The sequence below is a fragment of the Chrysochloris asiatica genome, unplaced genomic scaffold (genome assembly GCF_000296735.1).
Source record: "Chrysochloris asiatica unplaced genomic scaffold, ChrAsi1.0 scaffold00084, whole genome shotgun sequence".
NCBI lineage: Eukaryota > Metazoa > Chordata > Mammalia > Afrosoricida > Chrysochloridae > Chrysochloris > Chrysochloris asiatica.
In genome coordinates, this window is record NW_006408602.1 from 5,426,134 (window position 1) to 5,445,929 (window position 19,796).

A 19,796-nucleotide genomic window follows, 5' to 3' on the forward strand; every position below is an offset into this window, starting at 1 on the left:
CTAGGGACTAGTAAACAGTCAAATGGAATGTACCATTTTTTTATTGGTTTACTGAGGAATTATCTCGTTTCTTTAGCTATGATTGATGTTTCCCTCTTCTTCTGTTGATTTACCAGACCAATTAATATCAAAGTCATTTTAGTTTTAATATACAGTAAATAAAATATGTAAGATTTGATTTTGAGGGCTGACGTGTATTAATTTTTTCCCTCAATCTTTTCAGTAAATAACAGATGCGGGTGAAGGAGCCTTCCAGTGCTTTACCTGAGAAAGCCAAAAGAAATAAAAGGCCTATTGCTGTACCCCATGATGAAGACTCTTCAGATGACATTGCTGGTAAATCATGATAATCCTGAGTGCTGAAGAAAAGAAGTAGCTAGCAATATAGGTTTTTAATAAATGAATCCATTATTTTTTATATGAATTGTGGAATCAGCTTTTGTGTAGTTCCAAGTATCCTGTTTTGTTTTGATTTTCATTGAGATTTTGTTTAACAAATAAAGTAGCTTAGAATTGATTCAGAGTCTTTATGATTTTGAGTCTTTGGAATTCATTTGCTTAAATCTTCTTTTATGACCCTTGATAGTGGTGGTGGTGTGCTGTGGAGTCGGTTCTGACTCATAGAGACCCTGCATGGGGTTTCTGGAAGCAGAAAACCTCATCTTTCTCCCAAGGAATGGCTGGTAGTTTCAAACTGCTGACTTTGAGGTTAACAGCCTGACTTGTAACCAGTATGCTACCAGAGCTCCTTATATATGTTGTTGTTTAGTGCCATTGAGTCAGTTCCGACCCATAGCGACCCCATGTAGGGTTTCTGAGGAGCAACTGCTGTGTTTGAACTGCTGACCTTGCAGTTCAGCACATTATTCTGCATTGCCGAACTAGAACCCTTATGTATGATATATACACAGATTTCATTGAATCCTTGTAAGAACCCTGCAGTGGAGTTATTTTTATGCCCGTTTTGTGTATGAAGGAACTGGAGCTCAAAGAGATGAAATGACTTGCCCAAGGTCACACAGTGGCAGGGCCAGTATTACACTCTCCAGCTGTACTTTCTCTGTTAGTGACCAAAAATTTTCGGTTGATATTAGGTGCCATCAAGTCAGTTCCGACTTACAGTGACACGGTGTACTAAAGAGTGAAACACTGCCAGGTCTGCACCATCCTCACAATCTTATATTTGAGCCCATTGTTGCAGCCAGTGTGTTAAGGGTCTTCCTCTTTTATGTCTACCCACGCTTTACCAAGCATAATGCCATCCTCCAGGGAATGTCCTAAATAGATGAGGACAGGGTGACTGGTTAAATGCTGGTTTGGTGGCTCTGCATATTTTATAAATCTGGAGCTGAGCCCACCTGACTGCAGGCACCAAAGCAGCGCAGTTGGCCCCCACTCACTGGTGTGGCTCTGAACTTCCAGAGAGCAGGATCTGCTCTGTGAGTGGTTGAGAGTGGGAGCTGGCCACACCTCTGGTCACCAGAGAAGTGGAGAAAAAGAAGAAATTGCACCTTTTCCGACTGTGTGAATCTGCTCTGCCAGGCCGCCTTCTGCTGTCAAAGCTGTTCACAAAATGGTAGAGTTGAGTCTGGCCAGCTGTTCACCAGTTAGTATCCCTCTCTCACTCTCCCTGCTTGTCCTCTTCTCCCAACAAGCACTCCATCCACCTCTCTAACCTTCCTTCTGAAGTTCAGGGTGCCAGAATTTTCATGTGTCTGTTTTATTTGGTCTCTTGTATCTTTGTTGTAGAGTCCTTGTAGTGCGTCTGCCTAGTGTGCCATCTTGCCTGAAATATCTATGTCTATTCTTACAACTTGTTACTGGTTTAAAACTAGGATTTTAAATCTGTCATTTAGGTCTACATATTATTTATCACAGATAAAATTAGGTGCATTTTTAGCCTTCAGGATGAAATGGAACTAATACTTAACCTCTCTTTCTGGGTAACTAATAGGTACAAAGGAATGCTCTGTATTTAGAAAGGAAAGTTGGAGAGAGTTGAAATGTTTATCGGTCTATTTCTTCAGTGTTTGATTTTAGTGGGCAGTTACACTTTTGGTGTTTGGAATATCTGAGCTGGAGAAATTGAAGTGTTCACACATTTGGGAGAAGTGAAAGTATAATTGCTCCCTATTAAAAAGAATATGATTATTTGAAGAACTAACATATTTGGTCTCTTTTGGCCATTTGTTTCTGTGCACTGCAGCACATAGTGGGAAATTGTTGTAAAGGATAATTTAGGGGCCTGGTAAAATAATTGGTTACTTGGGAATATCCATTAAGAATAAAGATTCTGAGTTCCTGTAAATTAATGCCATTGTTTGTTTCTTTCTCTGTTCATTCCAATGATAAACAAAATAGCATCATAACAAAGCTAGTCTATAGGAAAAGATTTTACTTGTATAACCTGATGGAAAGAATGTGTATTCAGAGTGTTTGGCACATAGCAGTGGTAGTGCTGCTGGTTTTGTGCTGCTGAGTTAGTTCCGACTTATAATTACCCAGTACAGGGATTCTGAGGCTGTAAATCTTTATGGAAGCAGAAAGCCTCATCTTTCTTCCTCAGAACAGCTGTTGGATTTGAATTTCTAACCTTGCAGTTAGCAGCACAGTGCACATTACCCATTCATTGTGCCACCAAAACTCCTTTGGCACCTAAAAGCTCTTCAGTAAGTGTTTTATCTCCTTTAATTAGTTTGTTTATTAAGCTTTATATTTTGAAATCATTATAGTTTCATAGGAAGGTACAAAGAATTGGACAGGGTGATACTGTAAGCCCTTTACCCAGCTTCCTTCAATACTTACATCTTGTAAAACTCTAGTAAATATCAAAACCAGGAACTTATTTTGATATAGTCCATAACATTTATTTGTATTTCACCATTTATACATGTATTTGAGTGTGTGTGCATGTGTGTACTCAGTGCCATGCAATTTTATTGTGGCTTTATACACCTGCCACAGTAATCAAGATACTTAATTATACTATCACCACAAGACTCCTATTATGTCACACACCCTGACCCGTCTTTCTGTCCCTTGGCAAGCACTGATCTGTTCCCCAACTTTGTAATTATATTTATGAGTGTTACATAAATGGAATCATGCAGTATATATCCTTTTGAGTTTTTTTGGTTTTCTTTTTAAAGCTCTGTGCTTTTTGTTTTATTTATATATGTATTTTTAAAGTATTTATTGTAAATTGAGTGAAAGTTTACAGGGCCGGTCATCAATTTTACATTCAACAAATCATATACTTTGTTTCATTACAATGATTATAATCCCCACCTTGTACCATCAGTTAACAGTATTTCTCTCTATTCCTTTTAGCTCTCTCTTTTTTTTTTTTCCAAACACTCAAGCATATATAATAATTTACACCACCAAAGGGCACATTCTGCAAGTCTGCCTTCTGGCCACCAGCTCTCAGTCCCACTCTTTTCATGAATCTAGAGTCCTCAGCTGCTCCCCCTCTCCATGTCCCCATCTGTGTCTCCATCTCTGGCATCCCTGCTTCTCTGGATAAGGTCTCGCATTCCACTTGTGCTCTTCTCCCTTGATGGTTCTAGGGTCCTCTGTTTCTGGACTGTAAGATTAACTACTCCCCTATTTTTGTTACAAAACTTCTACCTTTACAATTGTGACAGTCGCAATTAGTCATTAACAGTTACCCACTATTGAATCATAAGAATCTTATCCCCATCTCTTTTTACCAGACCCATTTAGACAACATGAAAACTATTCAGTAGGGACTTTTTCTACCCACACACACACTTTTAAACTAAACTCCCTCTTGAAACCTTGTAAGCCAGTCACTTTGTGCCTTTAATGCCCCTTCATTTTAGGTAGCCAATGTCTAAGTTGCCCATCCCTTTCTACCCTGTATCCTATCTGTGCTTTTCAGTTACAGCATTTTGTTGTTAACGGTAGCACTTTGGTTTAACAGCAACAGTATTTCAAATTTTGTTTTGTTTTTTTCAGTAGCCTTAATTTGCCAACATGTAAGTCATGCTATCAGCGTGAATCATGTAAAGAAAGCAGTCGCTGAGAATCTGTGGTCAGTTTGTTCAGAATGTTTAAAACAAAGAAAATTCTGTGATGGACAGCCAGTGCTTACTTCTGATATTTGGTTATGCCTCAAGTGTGGTTTTCAGGTAAGGAAAGTGTTATTTATGTATGAGTCTTTCAAATATTTTTCTTAAATGCTTATTGTCATTTGGATTATTGGTCATGCAAAGGACTTGAGATAAATTGATTTGATTTGTTTTTGCTTTTTTAAAGTAAAAATTATGCTTCATTCAGAAATTAATCATGTGTGATTTGTAAATACCTTGGAAGGGAATCCAGTCTATTAAAAATAGTTCCAAATCTCGACCTGTCTTTACATATTTGTATGTACTTAATAAATTAACCCAAGATTTAAAAAAAATCTTTCAAAGTTCATTTTTTGTCTCTGAAAGAAAATTATCCTACTCTTTTAAAAACTAATGTATCTCACAAATTAAAATCTGTTGATATATTAATCTATGATAAAGGAATTTTCAAATGAATTTAAATGTATACCTTTTTTTTCTGTAGAAGAAGAAAAAGAGGAATCTTTATTGTCTCACATAGAAAGTCTAGAAATTGGGGCTACTTCAGTGTTATTTAATTCACTGGAAAAATATTAAAAATTCAGGTTTCTTTTTTTTCTGCCAAGTTTACCTTCATAGTTTTAATCATTATGTTATCACATATTGTTAATCACTATCAACTTGATTCTGATCAGTAGTTCTCAGTGGAGTTGGGATGGAATTTGTCACAATGTTGCTAAGTGTGTGTGTTTTGGGATATAGAGGCAACTGCTGGCCTACAAGGATCCTCAGTATCCCATAATGCACAAGACAGATATGCATACATTTTGAATGGATATTAACTTTGCTCATGATTGCCTTCAGTAAATACTGTATGTTGTTGTTAAGTTCCATCGAGTTGGTTCTGATTCATAGTGACCCTGTATAGGGTTTCCAAGGAGCGGCTGGTGAGCTTGAACCATCAGCCTTCCAGTTCAAACTGACCTTGCAGTCCAGCACATTAACCCACAGTGCCACTCCAGGACTACAAAATACAATATAGTAAAAAGCAAATTAATCTATTTGCAAGACATTAAATTAATAATAATCTGTATTTGTTTGGAAATATCAAGTCCCACATTTCCCTTTTCTAACATGAAACTGTATGGAAATAAAAACCAAGTTATTGTCAGTTCTGTTCCCCTCTGTCCTGTTTCTGCCCTGACACCAGCTGTACATACATCATTTCTCCTCTGACCTTAACTACTTGGAGTTCAAGCAGACCTCACCGGTTGAAGGGCATAGTCCTTCAGACTGCCAAGTCTGCCCAAGACCCCATCAGACACAAGCTATTAGGAGTTCCCATGACACCTTCACATTAGACCGGCTTGCTAAAAATTACAAGTTTCCCACTACATCTTCAGGATGTGAGCTGTAAGCTTGGAATCCTCAGGGCTGCCCTCACTTGGAACCTGCTGGCTCCACTACTCCCAAAGGTTCAATAATTAAATAGAATGACCAGAGAACTCAGAAAAGTGATATGCTTACTATTACAGTTTTATTATGGTATGGTGCATAGAAATTAACACATATAGAGCAAAGTATGGGAGGGTAACTAGGAAGGCCCTGGAGCTTCCTTGTCTAGAGCCTTTACTAGGCCTTCATTAGCTAGTATGATTGATTAAATGCTTTCTCTGCCACTTCAGGTTGACTGATTGTAAGTGGTGGTTTCTCAGGCTTGGCCAGTCCCCTTATCAGTTATTACCATAAACTCTCAGGTATGTTCTGGAGACCTTATCAGACTTTTCAGTGACAGAGGAATAGCCAAGGATTTAGAGGTTACTGCTCTGGCAACAAAGACAAAGACCATATTCTTTGGATAAAGTTAGTTCTTTATGTTGCTTTCTGAAATTCTCCCTTCTGCTTGAAGTTTAAAAAAATAAAACCCTTTTCAGTATAAATTTGAGTTATAGTTGAAACTTTGATTAATCTGAAACAAATTTATATATTTTAAACCATACAAAGAGCATTCTGTTCATTTTCAGGGGTGTGGTAAAAACTCAGAAAGCCAGCATTCACTGAAGCACTTCAAGAGTTCCAGAACAGAGTCCCATTGTATTGTAATTAGCCTGAGCACCTGGATTATATGGTAAGTGGCATTTTGTTAGTCCTCACCCAATAGAAAAAATACCATTTTGTATTAAGCTTTCTTACATGATAAGCTATTTAAAGATGTTATCCCTTTTTAGCTTAGAGACTATAGGATAATTTAAGAAAATTAATATTACCCATATGTATAAAATTTAAATTGGAAAAAAATTTAGCCATCCCTTCACTTTTCTCTGAAATTTTGTGTTGTAAAGAATTTTTTTTTTTCCAATTGATTTTTCTTAATAAACTTGCTAATATAGAATTTCAGAGTTCAGAACTAAAAATACTTCAAGTAGTTAAGTGGTATCTAGATTCTCTGCAGGGGCAAGGCAAAGCCTGGACATAGGTAGTTAATCAAAATTTAGGAGATTCTGCCGCTTAACTCTGAGAACCTGGTTGAGTTTTATTTTATATAGGAGGAAATTGAGTATCATTTACTTTTTTGTATGTTTACAAATGGAAAACACAGGTGTGCTAAAAAGTCTTTTGATGCATAGTCTCTTACTGCGTACCATACTGATTTACTGTGTCAAATAAAAAAGCAAAGCCAGACTTTTATAGGGAAAAAGACTTTTTTTTTTTCGGAATGAAAAGGGGAAATAAGGGGCAAAATAACTATTATAATTGGGGTAAGAAGTCTGTGTAACAGAGGGAACACTCTGACCATACGATCAGTAAACCTCTTAAGAATTAGGAAAAGTTCTTCCTCCCTCCCTCCCTGTTTTATGAAGAGAATGAGAGTAAATAAGATTAGGAAAAACGCAAGTGTGTATAAGTAGGATAAAAGGATGAAGTCATCAGATGGTAAATCAAAATGTTTTATTCTGAGGCCATCTTGTTCTCTAGGAGGGGGCCTTTAAAAAGGGATAGTTTGCTGGCTCTACCACTCATCTGTCAGTTTGTCTAATGTAGTGGTTTGCTTGTTACTATGATGCTGAAAGCTGTACCCCTGCTATTTCAAATATCATTAGGATTATCATATGGACAGGTTTCAGCAGAGCTTCCAGACTAGGAATAGAGGCCCAGTGATCAACTTCTGAAAATTAACCAATGAACACCCTTTGGATCACAGTAGAATATTGTCTGATGCAGTGCTGGAAGGCAAACCCCCTAGACTGGAAGACCTTCAGAATACACAGTGGCCACAATAATGAACTTGAGCAATACTAATAATCTTGAAGATGGTGCAGGAGTGAGCAACATTTCATTCTGTTTTACATGGGTTCAGCCTACCAGATGACAACTAAGAAGGAATGTTAGCTCTGGCTTAGGGTCAAAGTTCAGAGACTTGAGGGGAGGGGAGACGTCTAACCAGTTTGGTTAGCATTTGTTTATGATTGGTCATTGGATACAATCAATTCAGGTAATTGCTTTTTGAAACAAGGAAGAGGAATTTGACCACATTTAAGGAGCTCTGGTAGTATAGTGGTCACGAATCGGGTTGCGAACCACAAAGTCAGCAGTTTGAAACTACCAGCAGCTCCGTGGGAGAAAGATTAGGCTTTCTGCTCCCATAAAGATTTACAGCCTCAGAAACCCAGTTCAGGGTCGCTACGGGTCGGAACTGACTCGACAGCACTTAACAACAACAACAAGGAGCTCTGGTAGTGTAGTGGTTACAAATTGAGTTGCTAACCTCAAGGTCTGCAATTTGAAACTACCAGCTGTTCAACGGAAGAAAGATGAGGCTTTCTGTTCCCGTAAAGATTTATAGCCTCGGAAACCCTGTGCAGGGTCGCTATGAGTCGGAACCGACTCCACGATCCTTAACAACAACAACTGAGTCATGGCTACCATATAGGACTGAGTAGAACTGCCCGTTAGGTTTCCAAGGATGTAATCTTCATGGAAGTAAACTGCCACATCTTTCTGTTAGAGAGCCACTGTTGGTTTTGGTTAGCAACCGAGTACTTAGCTGTGCCAAACAAGACTCCTTATAAGTCTGCAGCTACACAGTGGCAATAGGTTTGTTTGAGTTTTGGTGTCTGGCATTGTTTATTTTCAGTAAGTCATTTTCCTGAACACATGTGGTTACAAATATTTTTAATCATTGCTGTTTTCACAGGATTCAGGTAAAATTTAACATAATCAAGTGGTATAAGGGGGCACTGTATTGAAAAGGTGTCCCTATATTTTACAACAATACTTTTCCAAGTAGAACCTGTAGACGCCTTTGTCGTTGTTGTTAAGTGCCCTCAAGTCAGTTCCGACTCTTAGTGACACTGTATAGGTTTCTAAATTTTTGTGGTAGCAGAAAGCCTCTTTCTTCCATGGAATAGCTGGCAGTCTTGAACTGTGAACCTTGTGGTTCACAGTCCAGTGCTTATCCATCAATCCACTGCACTCCCATAGACTCCTAGGTTTCTTTAATTTTCAGGGATTCTCAACTTTTTTTTCAAGACAAAAAGTATTTTAATTTCATACTTTTATTGTAAGTTATTATTAGGTGGCTTCAAAAATTCATGGAAAAAAATCTATTTTTAAATTCCATTTTTCAGTGAACTTTTTGAAGCCCCTTCATATAAGGTTTATATGGTGGTGGGGGTGTGCCTTTGAGTAGGTTCCAACTCATAGCAACCCTGTATAGGGTTCTGAGGTGGTAAATCTTAACAGGAGCAGAAAGCTTCATCTTTCTACTGTGAGCAACCATCGTATGTAAATTGCTGACCTTGTGGTTAGCAGCCCAACATGTACACCAGGGCTCCTTAAGGATCATATAGGAAATCAGTTTTTAATTTAATACAGCTACAGGGATTTAGTGATGATGTAATGGCTCTTAACAACAACATTCTGCTTTTGTGTTTTTTTGTTGGTGGTGGTAGTTTCAAGTAACATTATTGGGGAGAATGAGAAAAGAGAGGGGAGCATAATGTGTAAATGATGCTTTGAAGCCAAAGGAAAGAGGAATAATGTCATAGTATGACAGCTCAGTAAAGACTATTAACTGCAAGGTTGGCAGTTCAAATCCACCAGCCACTCCAAGAAAGAAAGATGAGATTGTCCGCTTCCATAAAGATTTACAGCCTTGAAAACCCTATACACAGTCACTATGAGTTAGAATTGACTCAGTGGCAGTAGTTATTATAATGTAATCCTGCTAAATGTTATTAAGTTGTGTAAATTTTATCATGATTTACTGAAAGAGATGTTTTTTGTGGCTTGATTTCTTCACAGAACTATCTGTGTTTCTGTTTCTTTGGGCAAGTGATAGAGCAGGTATTCAATATACACGTGACTGCATTGTAAGTGTTATTTAGACAAGGGCCCAAAGGACCACTAAGAGTTTTAAGTGAGAAGATGATGAACATGTAAAGTAGTGTTGGTTTAACACATTACAGTTTATAAAACAGTTTCAAACATATACTTTTATTTGATCATTGGGTCTCATGGAGATGAACAAAACAGGTCATAGTAATATATATTAATAAATATATAGGATAATGAGTAAATTTGAAATGGAATATGCTTTTAAAAATCTCTTCTTCAAGTTTCCCAAATAAACTCCAAGTAATTGAAAACACCTATCTCTTTCAGTCTTCCCATCACTCTAAGGGGTGCCTCCATTAATCAAGCCAGAAACCTGGCAGTGATTGTCCCCCTTTTTTATCCTATTTTTTTAAACCTTTTAACAGAAGTACACAGAAAATATAATCTCCTTAGTTTTAACGAATATTAACTTAAAACCAGCTTTGTTTCATGTAGACTACGATTTCTCAACCTCAGCACTATTGGCATTGATGCTTGATAGTCCTTTGTTATGATGCACTGTCCTGTACATTGTAGTGTGTTTAGCAGCATTAGTTGCCAGATGCATAACTCCTCCCCAAGTTGCGTCAACTAAAATTGTCTCCAGATATTGCAGAATGTTCCTTGAGCATCAAAATTTTCTCTGGTTGAGAACTATTGATAAATTCTCACTTTTCTCCTGCCATGACAGGTATTTTGACATTTTCCTCTTCCTCGTCTTTTTAATCTAATTCACTGCATTCCCTACTTGAAAAAATATGTGTCTACTTTTCTCCAGATCTTTTGCTTCTGTCCTAATCTGTTTCCATTTCTGTTGTTCTAGCTTAGTCACTTGTTGTTCATGTGTGTTGTCTTGTCAGTTCTGCCTCATAGAGACCTTGTATAGGGTTTCCAAGAGTGGCTGGCGAGTTATAACTACTAACCTTGCAGTTACCAGTCCAGTGCTTATTCTACAGTGCCACACATATTAGTCAAAGTTTTTCTTTTTTTAATGTGATTTGGCTACTATCACTTCCCTACTTAAAAAACCTTCCTGGCATTCCATTACATTTAGGATAAATTAATAAAAGTTTCAGTTGACCCATAAGACTCTGAATGCTCTGTCCCCTACTTACTGCTCTAGACTTACCTGGTACCTCCTCTCTACCCCTCACGTAATTTCAAAACAAAAAGTAATTAGATTTCAATTGTGTTGCCTTATGTATAAAATTATCGAAAATGCTTTCATAATATTCACTTAAATGTTATATTATTTCAGGTGTTATGAGTGTGATGAAAAATTATCAACACATTGCAATAAGAAGGTTTTGGCCCAGATAGTTGATTTTCTCCAGAAACATGTTTCTAAAACACAAGCAAGTAAGTTAAACAAATGTTAAAACAAATTTGTATTAAAATATGACGTCTCATACTTTTTATAAAGTTTATAAAGAGGACCTTAGATTTGACTATGACATCTCAGTCTACAGTTGGAGTAATGATGTTCTTCAGTCTCAGTAATGCTACTGTTTGGGATTTCTGTAACCAACATGAAGAGCAGGTGAATGTCGTGAAAAGATCATAAGTGGTAGAGTCAAAGATTCGGCTTTTGGATTTAGATCCTACCACTTACTGGCAATGTGACTTTCACTTGTTGATTTCTTTGCTTCCAAAATTATGATGATAATTATATCATGTGAAGCTGTGAAGCTTAGACATTTTTTAAAATTTGGAAGTGTGTAAAAATGCTTGCATAATGCATGACACATATTTACTAATTATTATCTGTTTTTATTATCCAGTGCATGTTATAAATGATGCTATCTAACTGGACTTACAGTTCAGTAGAGGAAACAGATAGTAAAATAAACAAATGTTTAGTAAGAATTTCTGGTAAGTGCTTCAGAGGATAGGAACAGGTTATGGTAATAAGCATGATTACCATGCTTATTATACTGTAGTCATGAAAAGCCAATATGAATAAACATGGTTTGTTGAGAAGAGTATGCTGGGATGACAGGGCATGGAGGGTACTGTGAAGATTTCCGTGATAGGATTTTAATTTTTTTTGGAGAGTAATGGGAAATTATTTCTGTGTTTTAGGTAAGGGAATAGCACTGACATTTCTGTTTTAATAAAAATTACTCTGCTATATAGAGAATAAGGAGCTCTGGTAGCATAGTGGGTTGCTAGTTGGGCTGTTAACCTCAAGGTCAGCAGTTCGAGCCCACCAACTGCTCCATGGAAGAAAGATAAGGCTTTCTGTTTCAGTAAAGATTTATAGCTTCAGAAACCTTATACAGGGTCACTATGAGTTGGAATTGACTCCACGCTCTTAACCACAGTGTGGAGAATAAACTGTAGGAGGTTAAGAGTAAAGGATTGAATGAGGATCATTACAAAGGGTAGAGGAGATTATTGTGGTAGAGCAGATGGGAGGCTAGTAGAGGCACTTGGGGGAAATGGGACAGAAGTAAGATGTCTTTAAAGCAAAACTGAGCTGCTTAGTAGGTGGTATCAGAAACTGAAAAGTTATGTAAATATATAGTTCCAGTGTTTTTTTTATTAACTATCACTCTAAGACAACAATAATGATGAAGAAGTTGATTGGAGGAGGAACTAGAGAAAATAAACTTATGCTCTTGGACAGCAAAGGAAATTACTAATTTTATCACTAATTCATTTATTGAACAAATATTTATGAAATTCTTCCTCTGTCCCAGGTATACTAATCATAACTCCAATTCTGCTTGAATAAAGAACAGGGAAAAGATATCTTGTACTTTAGGAGCTGAAGTTGGTTTTAGTGCTGTCTTCTGAAAACTGTATATTGTTAGTTTTGTTGACCATAATATGGAGATAAGTAGGGATGTGTGATGCTAAGGTTGGGAAAAGTATAGCTGAAGCAAGTCTTTTCTCCGATCCCCTACTGTTGTAGAGGTTCCCTAATGTTAGCCTTCATTCCATTCAGTTTTACAGTTCTTTCTTGAATAGTTGCTACAGAGAAACTAGGCGGGAGCATGGAATGGTATGGTAGGATGAACATGGGCTTTGAGTCCAAAGGTCTGGCATTCACATTCCACTCCTTAATTCACTAGTTTTGTGACCTTGGGCAATTTCCTCAGCACTGTTTACCTCTTTCCCATGGTGCTTGAGGGAGTAGAGATGGATGCGACAATTCTTAACTTTAAACTTTAAGATCTAAGAGGTGAAATTTTTTAAAAAAGCAATGATAGGGCAAGCAGAATAAAATTCGTATTTAAAGTGATATTCAAACAAAGCTTTTCAGATATTCAAAGAGGGATTCATGTTCAATTGGAAGGAAATCAAAAGGAATCACAGGTATCCTGGCTGAATCATAGACATGAGGAAAGAAGTGTTTTTTCAGGTGGTGGAAAGCACCAATCAATGCAAACCTTACTTGTGTTTATGGAACCATTAGTAGAACTTGAAATTGGTGAAAAACAGGCTCTTGAAGTAGTTTGAAGATACTCAGAGCCTTCAAAGTTAGGGAGATACATATTTATGAATTTGGGGTTTCTCCAGGAGTTTTGAGGGCAACATGTCAATATTTTTGTGGTCCAAACTGAAGGATCTCTCAGGCAAGTTTTGTTTAAAAGATACAATCTCTTGACCTTCTAGAAATAAGTATTTGGATATAGTAACCTAGCTAATCTGTCATATTCTGTCTTGTAAGGCTTCAGAATATTTTTGTGAAGTATTTTGAAAATAAAATCCAAAAGTCGCTATTGAGAAGCTAATTAAGTTGTCAAGGATTTTATTGTACTTGGATCTGCAATCAGTGCCATGGAAGCAGCATTCAGAAAATCAAATGGTGTATTGCATAGAGTAAATCTACTGAAGTAGACTTCTTTAAGTGTTAAAAAGCAAAGATTTTGAAGACTACGGTGCACCTAACCCAAGCCATGGTGTTTTCAGTTGCCTCATGTGCATGTGAAAGCTGGACAGTGAATTAGGAAGACCTACAGAGAACTGGTATATTTGCATTATGTTGCTGGCAAAGAACACTGAATATACCACGGATTGCCAAAAAAATGAACAGATCAGTCTTAGAAGAAGTAAAGCCAGAATGCTCCTTAGAAGTAAGGTTGGTGATTCATCTCAAGTACTTTAGATGTGTTACCAGAAGGGACCGGTCTCTGGAGAACATCATTCTTGTTAAGTGAAAACGAGGAAGCCCTTTGATGAGAGTGATTGACACAGTGACTACAACTGTCGGCCGATTGTAGGGATGGCACAGGACCAGGCAGTGTTCTATTGTACATGGGGTCACCATGAGTCAGAGTTGACCCAATAGCACCTAACAAGGCAACTGGTTACCTGGGAGTTAGAAGATTTTGAGAATGAACAGATGAGGTATTTATTATTTGGCTTCAAGGAAGAATAATACAGTATTTCTTCCTTTTTGCTTATCCTTTAAAGATTAAACTTCTTTTCTGCTGTTGAAATGGGCAAATTACATTAGTACTACATGATTGATTTAAGTAAATGCATTAAGCAATTGAATTGAACTCCGGTGCTCCAGTTCCCAGAAGAATGCTTACAGCTGTGTAGATTTCACAGCTGATGCTAGAATTTGCTTTAAATTAAAAAAAAAAAAAGGAAAACAACAAATTAAAGTTCCCAACTAATGAAAAAGTCATGTGTAACACAAGATTGAAAAGAGGCAAGAAAACTTTCCTGTGAGACCCACCCAGAAATACTATAAATGAAGTAAGCCAGTGGGCCAGGATTCTCTGACAGATTCTTTGTCAGCTTGATTTGTCACTCTGATAATCTTGTATTCTTCCAATGCTTGTAGACTACAGAAATTCCTGGTGAAATAACACTATTGATAACTAATTTACTTTTTGTGAACTACATGATTGATTGACAACCTACATTCTTTTTTTAATCAATAAATAGGCCCATAATTTTAATGCTGATGGGATGCCACTTTAAACAATGTTTAAGAGAGCATAACTAATGTATTTTGTTAAATTCATTAAGCTTATGTCTGCAGTGTATAAAAGACAGTATGTTATATTGGTTCTTTTGGCTTTATAAAGTACACATTTGCTGTATCTTTTTACTTAAGTAAGAAAGTAAATGGTATGTTTTGGATCTGAAATAATGCATCTAAGGATAAATAATGTGCCATTTTATAGCAAGACTTTGAATGTGATTCAGTATTTTTTTAAAAGTGTTTTAAAGAAATGTATAGTTTGTTCTACTATAAAGTAATGGTTGTATTCCTAAAAATTTGCATTTTCAATAATAAGTACTTAACAAGAGTTGTTTCTGAATATAAAAGTGCTCATTGTAAAAATACCATTTTGCTGTGTGTGTTTTGGTGGTGCTGCTGGTTTCTTTGTTCCACATAATTTTCTGTACTGAGTTCCTTTGTTTGTGGGTTTTCTTTTCATTTATGTTGTGTTAGTGTTTACTAAATCTTTCTGATTTTCCTCACTTTTATTTTGATGTGCAGATGTATTCATTTTCTTTGAGTTTACCTTATAATTTATTAATTTTAAATTTAAAACACTCTACTTTATCTTGAAATCTACTTGACTTCCTCACCATTTGGATGTTTTGTATCTACATTATTCCATCTTTTTCTTTATAGTTGGCTTCATTTTAAATTGATATGCCTGGTTTGTATTTTCAGTCTTGTAGGTTTGTTTTACTTTAAATAGTTCTATATCTGAGTTGGGTTCTAGGTGGTGGTGTCATACATGTTAATCTTGGGTTGTTATCTGCTGTTGATGGCTCTCAGTCCAGAGAACACTCTTTAGTACTTTTTGTAAAGTTGCTCTAGCTATTAAAAATTCCTTTAATATCTGGTTATCTGAAAAAGCCCTAATTCTGTCATCGTAGTTGAGGGACAGCTTTGTTAGGTATGTGATTCTTCACTGGCAATTTTTTCGTTCAGAGTTTTCTATATTGTATCATTATGGTTTTGCCTGCATGGTTTTTGCTGAGAAATTAGAGCTCAGTTTTATTGGTCCTCATTTGTAGATAACTTTTTGTTTTTCCTAAGCTACTCTCAGGATTCTTTCTTTGTCTTTGGTTTTGGAAAGTTTGATTATGATATGTCGTGGTGATTGTTACTATTTTTTTTAATTTATCCTGTTCGGGGTGTTTTTAGCTTCTTCTGTGTTTATTTTTTTGTCATTCACAATGCTATTGAAATTTTCTTCCAAAAACTCTTTGACAGTTTTCTCTGTGTTTTTTTTATTGTCTCTTCCTGTTCTGGAATTCCTGTCATTCAGAAGTTATTTGTCTTTATGGTGTCCCACATAGCTCTTTTGCGTTTTTTCAGATTTTCTCTTTCTTTTTTCTGATATTTCTTCAAGCATAATAGTATTGAGAGATTTATCTTTAAGCTCACTAATTTGGGCCTCCATTGCTTCAAATCTAGTTATTTGTCCTTTCAATGTATTGTCCATTTCTGAGATCTTAGTATGAATCTTCTGGATTTTCAATTGTAGGTTATTATTTCAAAATATGCATTTATTTTGTCTGTCTATTCTTGTAGTGTTTTCCTGAATTCTTCAAAAGTTGATTTCTGTATTCTCTTTGCTTTCCTCAATCTTTTTGTTAATCATTTGAAGGTGCTTAAATATCATTCTTTAAGGAGCTCTGGTAGCGTAGTGGTTAACGAATTGGGCTGTGAACCGCAGGGTCAGCAGTTCAAAACTACCAGCTGTTCCGTGGGAGAAAGATGAGGCGTTCTGCTCCCGTAAAGATTTACAGCCTCGGAAACCCTGTACAGGGTTGCTATGAGTCAGAACCGACTCCACGGCACACAGCCACCAAATATCATTCTTTGGAATTCTTTTAGTTAGTTTCATTACCTTTTCTTCCTCAGAAATGTTTTCTGGCTCTGCATCTTGGTCATTTGCTTGAACCATTCTTTCGTTTCTTTGTTTGAGCTAAAATTATCTGATGTCTTTGGGATGTTGTTATGTTGTCATATTTGTATTTAATTGCTGATTCTTTGTTCCTGTGTTCTTAGCCTCTCACCAGTTGCCGCCTGTGGGTTTAGTTTGAGAGTGTAAACGTATATACTGTTCTCCATTCATGCTCCTCAGTTTCGGATATGTTTGGCCGGTGTTGAGTGCTGCTTATTGTTGATTAGGTGGTATAGGAGGTGGTATTGGCTCTTGCACAGTGGGTGGAGCAGCAGAAGGTACAATTGTTGCTGAAATATGTGATACGATTGCTGTCTCCTATTGGTTGGGAAAGAGGAGAAATGCTACCTTCTCCCACACACACAAGAAAACAAAACAGAATAAACAAGCAACCAACAATGAGGAGAGAAAATAATAAAATGAGAAAAAGAAATAAAAACATTAATCAACCAGAAAAAAGAATATATTAAGTGAAAATATAAGTGGGGAGCAAAATGGAGCTATAGAAGAGAAAAATAAGAGCAAATAAAACTAAGAAATGAAAAAAAAAAAAAACAACCTTAAAAAACAATGTAGAGGGAAGATGAAAAGATAAGAGTATCAAATAGTAAAGAAAGATCAAAAGGGGAAAAATGAATAGGAGAAATGAGAAACAAGAAGGAAAGCTGAAAACAGAAAGGTTAAAATTCAAGGGAATGGAAAGAGAAGAAGGAGAAGAAACAAATAAAAACAATAAAACAATGAAAGGGAAAAAAAACAAAAAAGCCAGTGCAGCTGTTGGACCTGGAGAGGAGAAACCTCTGGGGGATTCCTGCCAGCCAAAGAGCTCATTGTTGGATGTCAGACAGATGTAACAATAGAATTCCTGGCACTACGTGGAATTCTTGTCGGTCTACATGTTATCTGTGTTCGGGGCATTCAGTCTGGAAGTAGTTCATGGAGGCTCTTGATGGACCAAGAGTCAATGTCTGTTAGGCCCACAAGGCAGCTGGGAGCAGAGTGGCTAGTTATGAGGGTTCCTGCTAAACTAATGCTGGTCTGGGGGTTCTGCAGGTCTGGAGGGAATCTGCCTGAATTCAGGCATCAAAGTAATGCAGTGTGCCCCAGCTGATACTAGTGTGGCTCACAACCATGCAGTTCTGAACTTCCAGAGAGCAGGGCTGCTCTGGGGGTGGATGAGGGTGGGAGTTAGCCTCACTTCTGGTTACCTATGGGAGTGTAGAGAAAAAGCAGGAATTGCACCTTTCCCACCTCTTGCATGAATCTGCTCTGCCAAGCCACCTTCTGTTGCCAAAGCTGCTCACAAAAGTTGAAGATGGCTGTACCACTTCTGGTCAGACTCCTGCTCTCACTATAACGCATCAACATCTCTCAGCAAATGCTCATTTTCCTTGTCTAACCTTTTCTCTGAAGTTTAGGGTTACAGGATTTTCATCTGTATTTGTTTCCTTTGGTTTCTCATATCTTTGTTATAGAAGATCTGTGTAGCGTGTCTGCCTAGTCTGCAATCTTGCCAAAAGTCTTAGGCTATTTTCAGTAATTATGATTTAATATCCTTAAGTATGGTTGGAAAAGTTAGTGGTAGAGTCTTTAAGTGTTGAAATCATTTCATTATAGAATAGTTTGAGGTACTTAACATTACTAATAGGTTGTTCTAGTGAAGTAATTGAAATGGAAGTGAAAGCTCTTTTTATATTGTTATGCTAGTGCTTCAACTAGTTTTCCCTATTGCAAGATTTAAAGTATACAAAAACCTATCAGGCCAACTCAGCTGATTATTTTGAGTATTCAGATTATTGGTTTAATAAAGGTAAATTACAGAGATCTGTAAGAACTTTAAAATTTTTGTCTATAATTTCTTATATGTCTCATTGTTCTTTGCTTTTTGGGCTTTGTGTTTTGTTATGTAAATGTATATCTGATGACAGTTTTGATAGGTTAGAGGTGAAAAGTAAGGTCATAGATTTGTTGTGATTTTTGCTGTCAAGTCAGTTCTGACTCATTGTGACCCTGTGTAGTGTTTCTGAGGAGCAACTGGTGGGCTTGAACAGCTGACCTTGTGATTTGCAGTCCAGTGTTAATCTTATAGCGCCACACAAGGGTCAGAGTCAGTCTGTTTAATAGGATTAAATCAGTTTAATAGCTTTACAACCCTGAGGTTCTGTGTTATTCTTTCTAAAAGGTGTTGTGACAACACCTTTTCATTTGTGCATGTAAAACTTGAGTAGACCAAAACAAATGAATTATCATCAAAATTGGTATAATTTGTCTTCTTTGCTATTTTTTCAGCAGCCTTGTTATTTTTATAAACAGTACTTGAAAACACCTTGAAGTTTAGTCAATGCATTGGGTGCCTATGTTTAGAGACAGTAAGAACAGAGTTCTTCAGGTGAATATAATCTAGAATCTTGATGCTGCTATATTGAGAAAACTTTGTTGTTTCTAAAACAAAATAAACAGTCATCATTCTTCATTGTTGTTGTTTAGTGCTGTCAAGTTGGCTCCAAGTCTTAGCACGCCTGTATTTGTTTTCTGAGGCTGTATATCTTTGCAAAAGCAGACAGCCTTATCTTTCTCCTGCTGAGCAGCTGGTGGACTGTAACCACTGACCTTGTGATTTGAAGTCCAGTACTTATCCTACAGATCCTGAGTTGCTTTTCATTAAAACCCACATGCCTACTTTTATGTCAAATAATTGGCATAATCATTCAGGTCACCTCTATTTGAAAGTAGAATCTTAAAACTCTCAGATGACAATAATTTTGTTTACTGAGCAAAATTTTATACAGCATGTACAAAGAGGCTTCAGAAAGTTAATGGAAAAATTCTGTTATCTTTTCACTGCTTTTTCCATGAACTTTTTGAAAGCCCCTTGTATACTATGTTTCCAGAAGTTTTACTAACATGTTGTTAAGTGCCACCAAGTTGATTCTGACTCATAGCAAACCTGTATAGGGTTTCCAAGGAGCAGCTGATGGGTTTGAACCACCGACCTTGTGTTTAGCAATTCAGTGTTTTTCCTACAGTGCTACACAATATATTATACAAAGATAATCAGACGAAATCATTAATATCGCATGCAAGAAAATTTTGCTATAAATGTAATTCAAAAACAGCTGCAACAGTACATTGACAGGGAACTGCCAGCAAGTCAAGCCAGAATCAGACGAGATATGGAACACGGGATATCATTGTTGATGTCAGGTAGATCTTGGCTGAAAGCAGAGAATACCAGAAAAAGGTTTACCTGTGCTTTATGAACTACGCAAACGTTTTCAATTGTGTGGATCATGACAAACTATAGACAACATTGCTGGAATGCTTGATTGTGTTCATGAACAGAACAAGGGAACACTGAATAATCCATTAGGAAAGGTGTATGCCAGAGTTGTATTCTTTCACCATAAGTATGCTGAGCAAATAATTTGAGAAGCAGGATTATATGAAAAAAAAA

At 36.7% G+C, this 19,796-nt stretch overlaps 1 protein-coding gene across 1 annotated transcript in view; it reads left to right on the plus strand.

Moving 5' to 3' along the window:
* Nucleotides 1-221: 221 nt before the first annotated feature.
* Nucleotides 222-19,796, plus strand: part of USP45 (ubiquitin specific peptidase 45) — a 69,535-nt gene continuing 49,960 nt past the window's right edge. Inside the window, exons 1-4 of the mRNA XM_006865843.1 lie at nucleotides 222-336; nucleotides 3,982-4,154; nucleotides 6,098-6,201; nucleotides 10,708-10,808. Of these exons, the coding sequence (XP_006865905.1) occupies nucleotides 234-336; nucleotides 3,982-4,154; nucleotides 6,098-6,201; nucleotides 10,708-10,808 (481 nt within the window). The 5' untranslated portion in view covers nucleotides 222-233. The remainder of the gene's footprint in view (nucleotides 337-3,981; nucleotides 4,155-6,097; nucleotides 6,202-10,707; nucleotides 10,809-19,796) is intronic.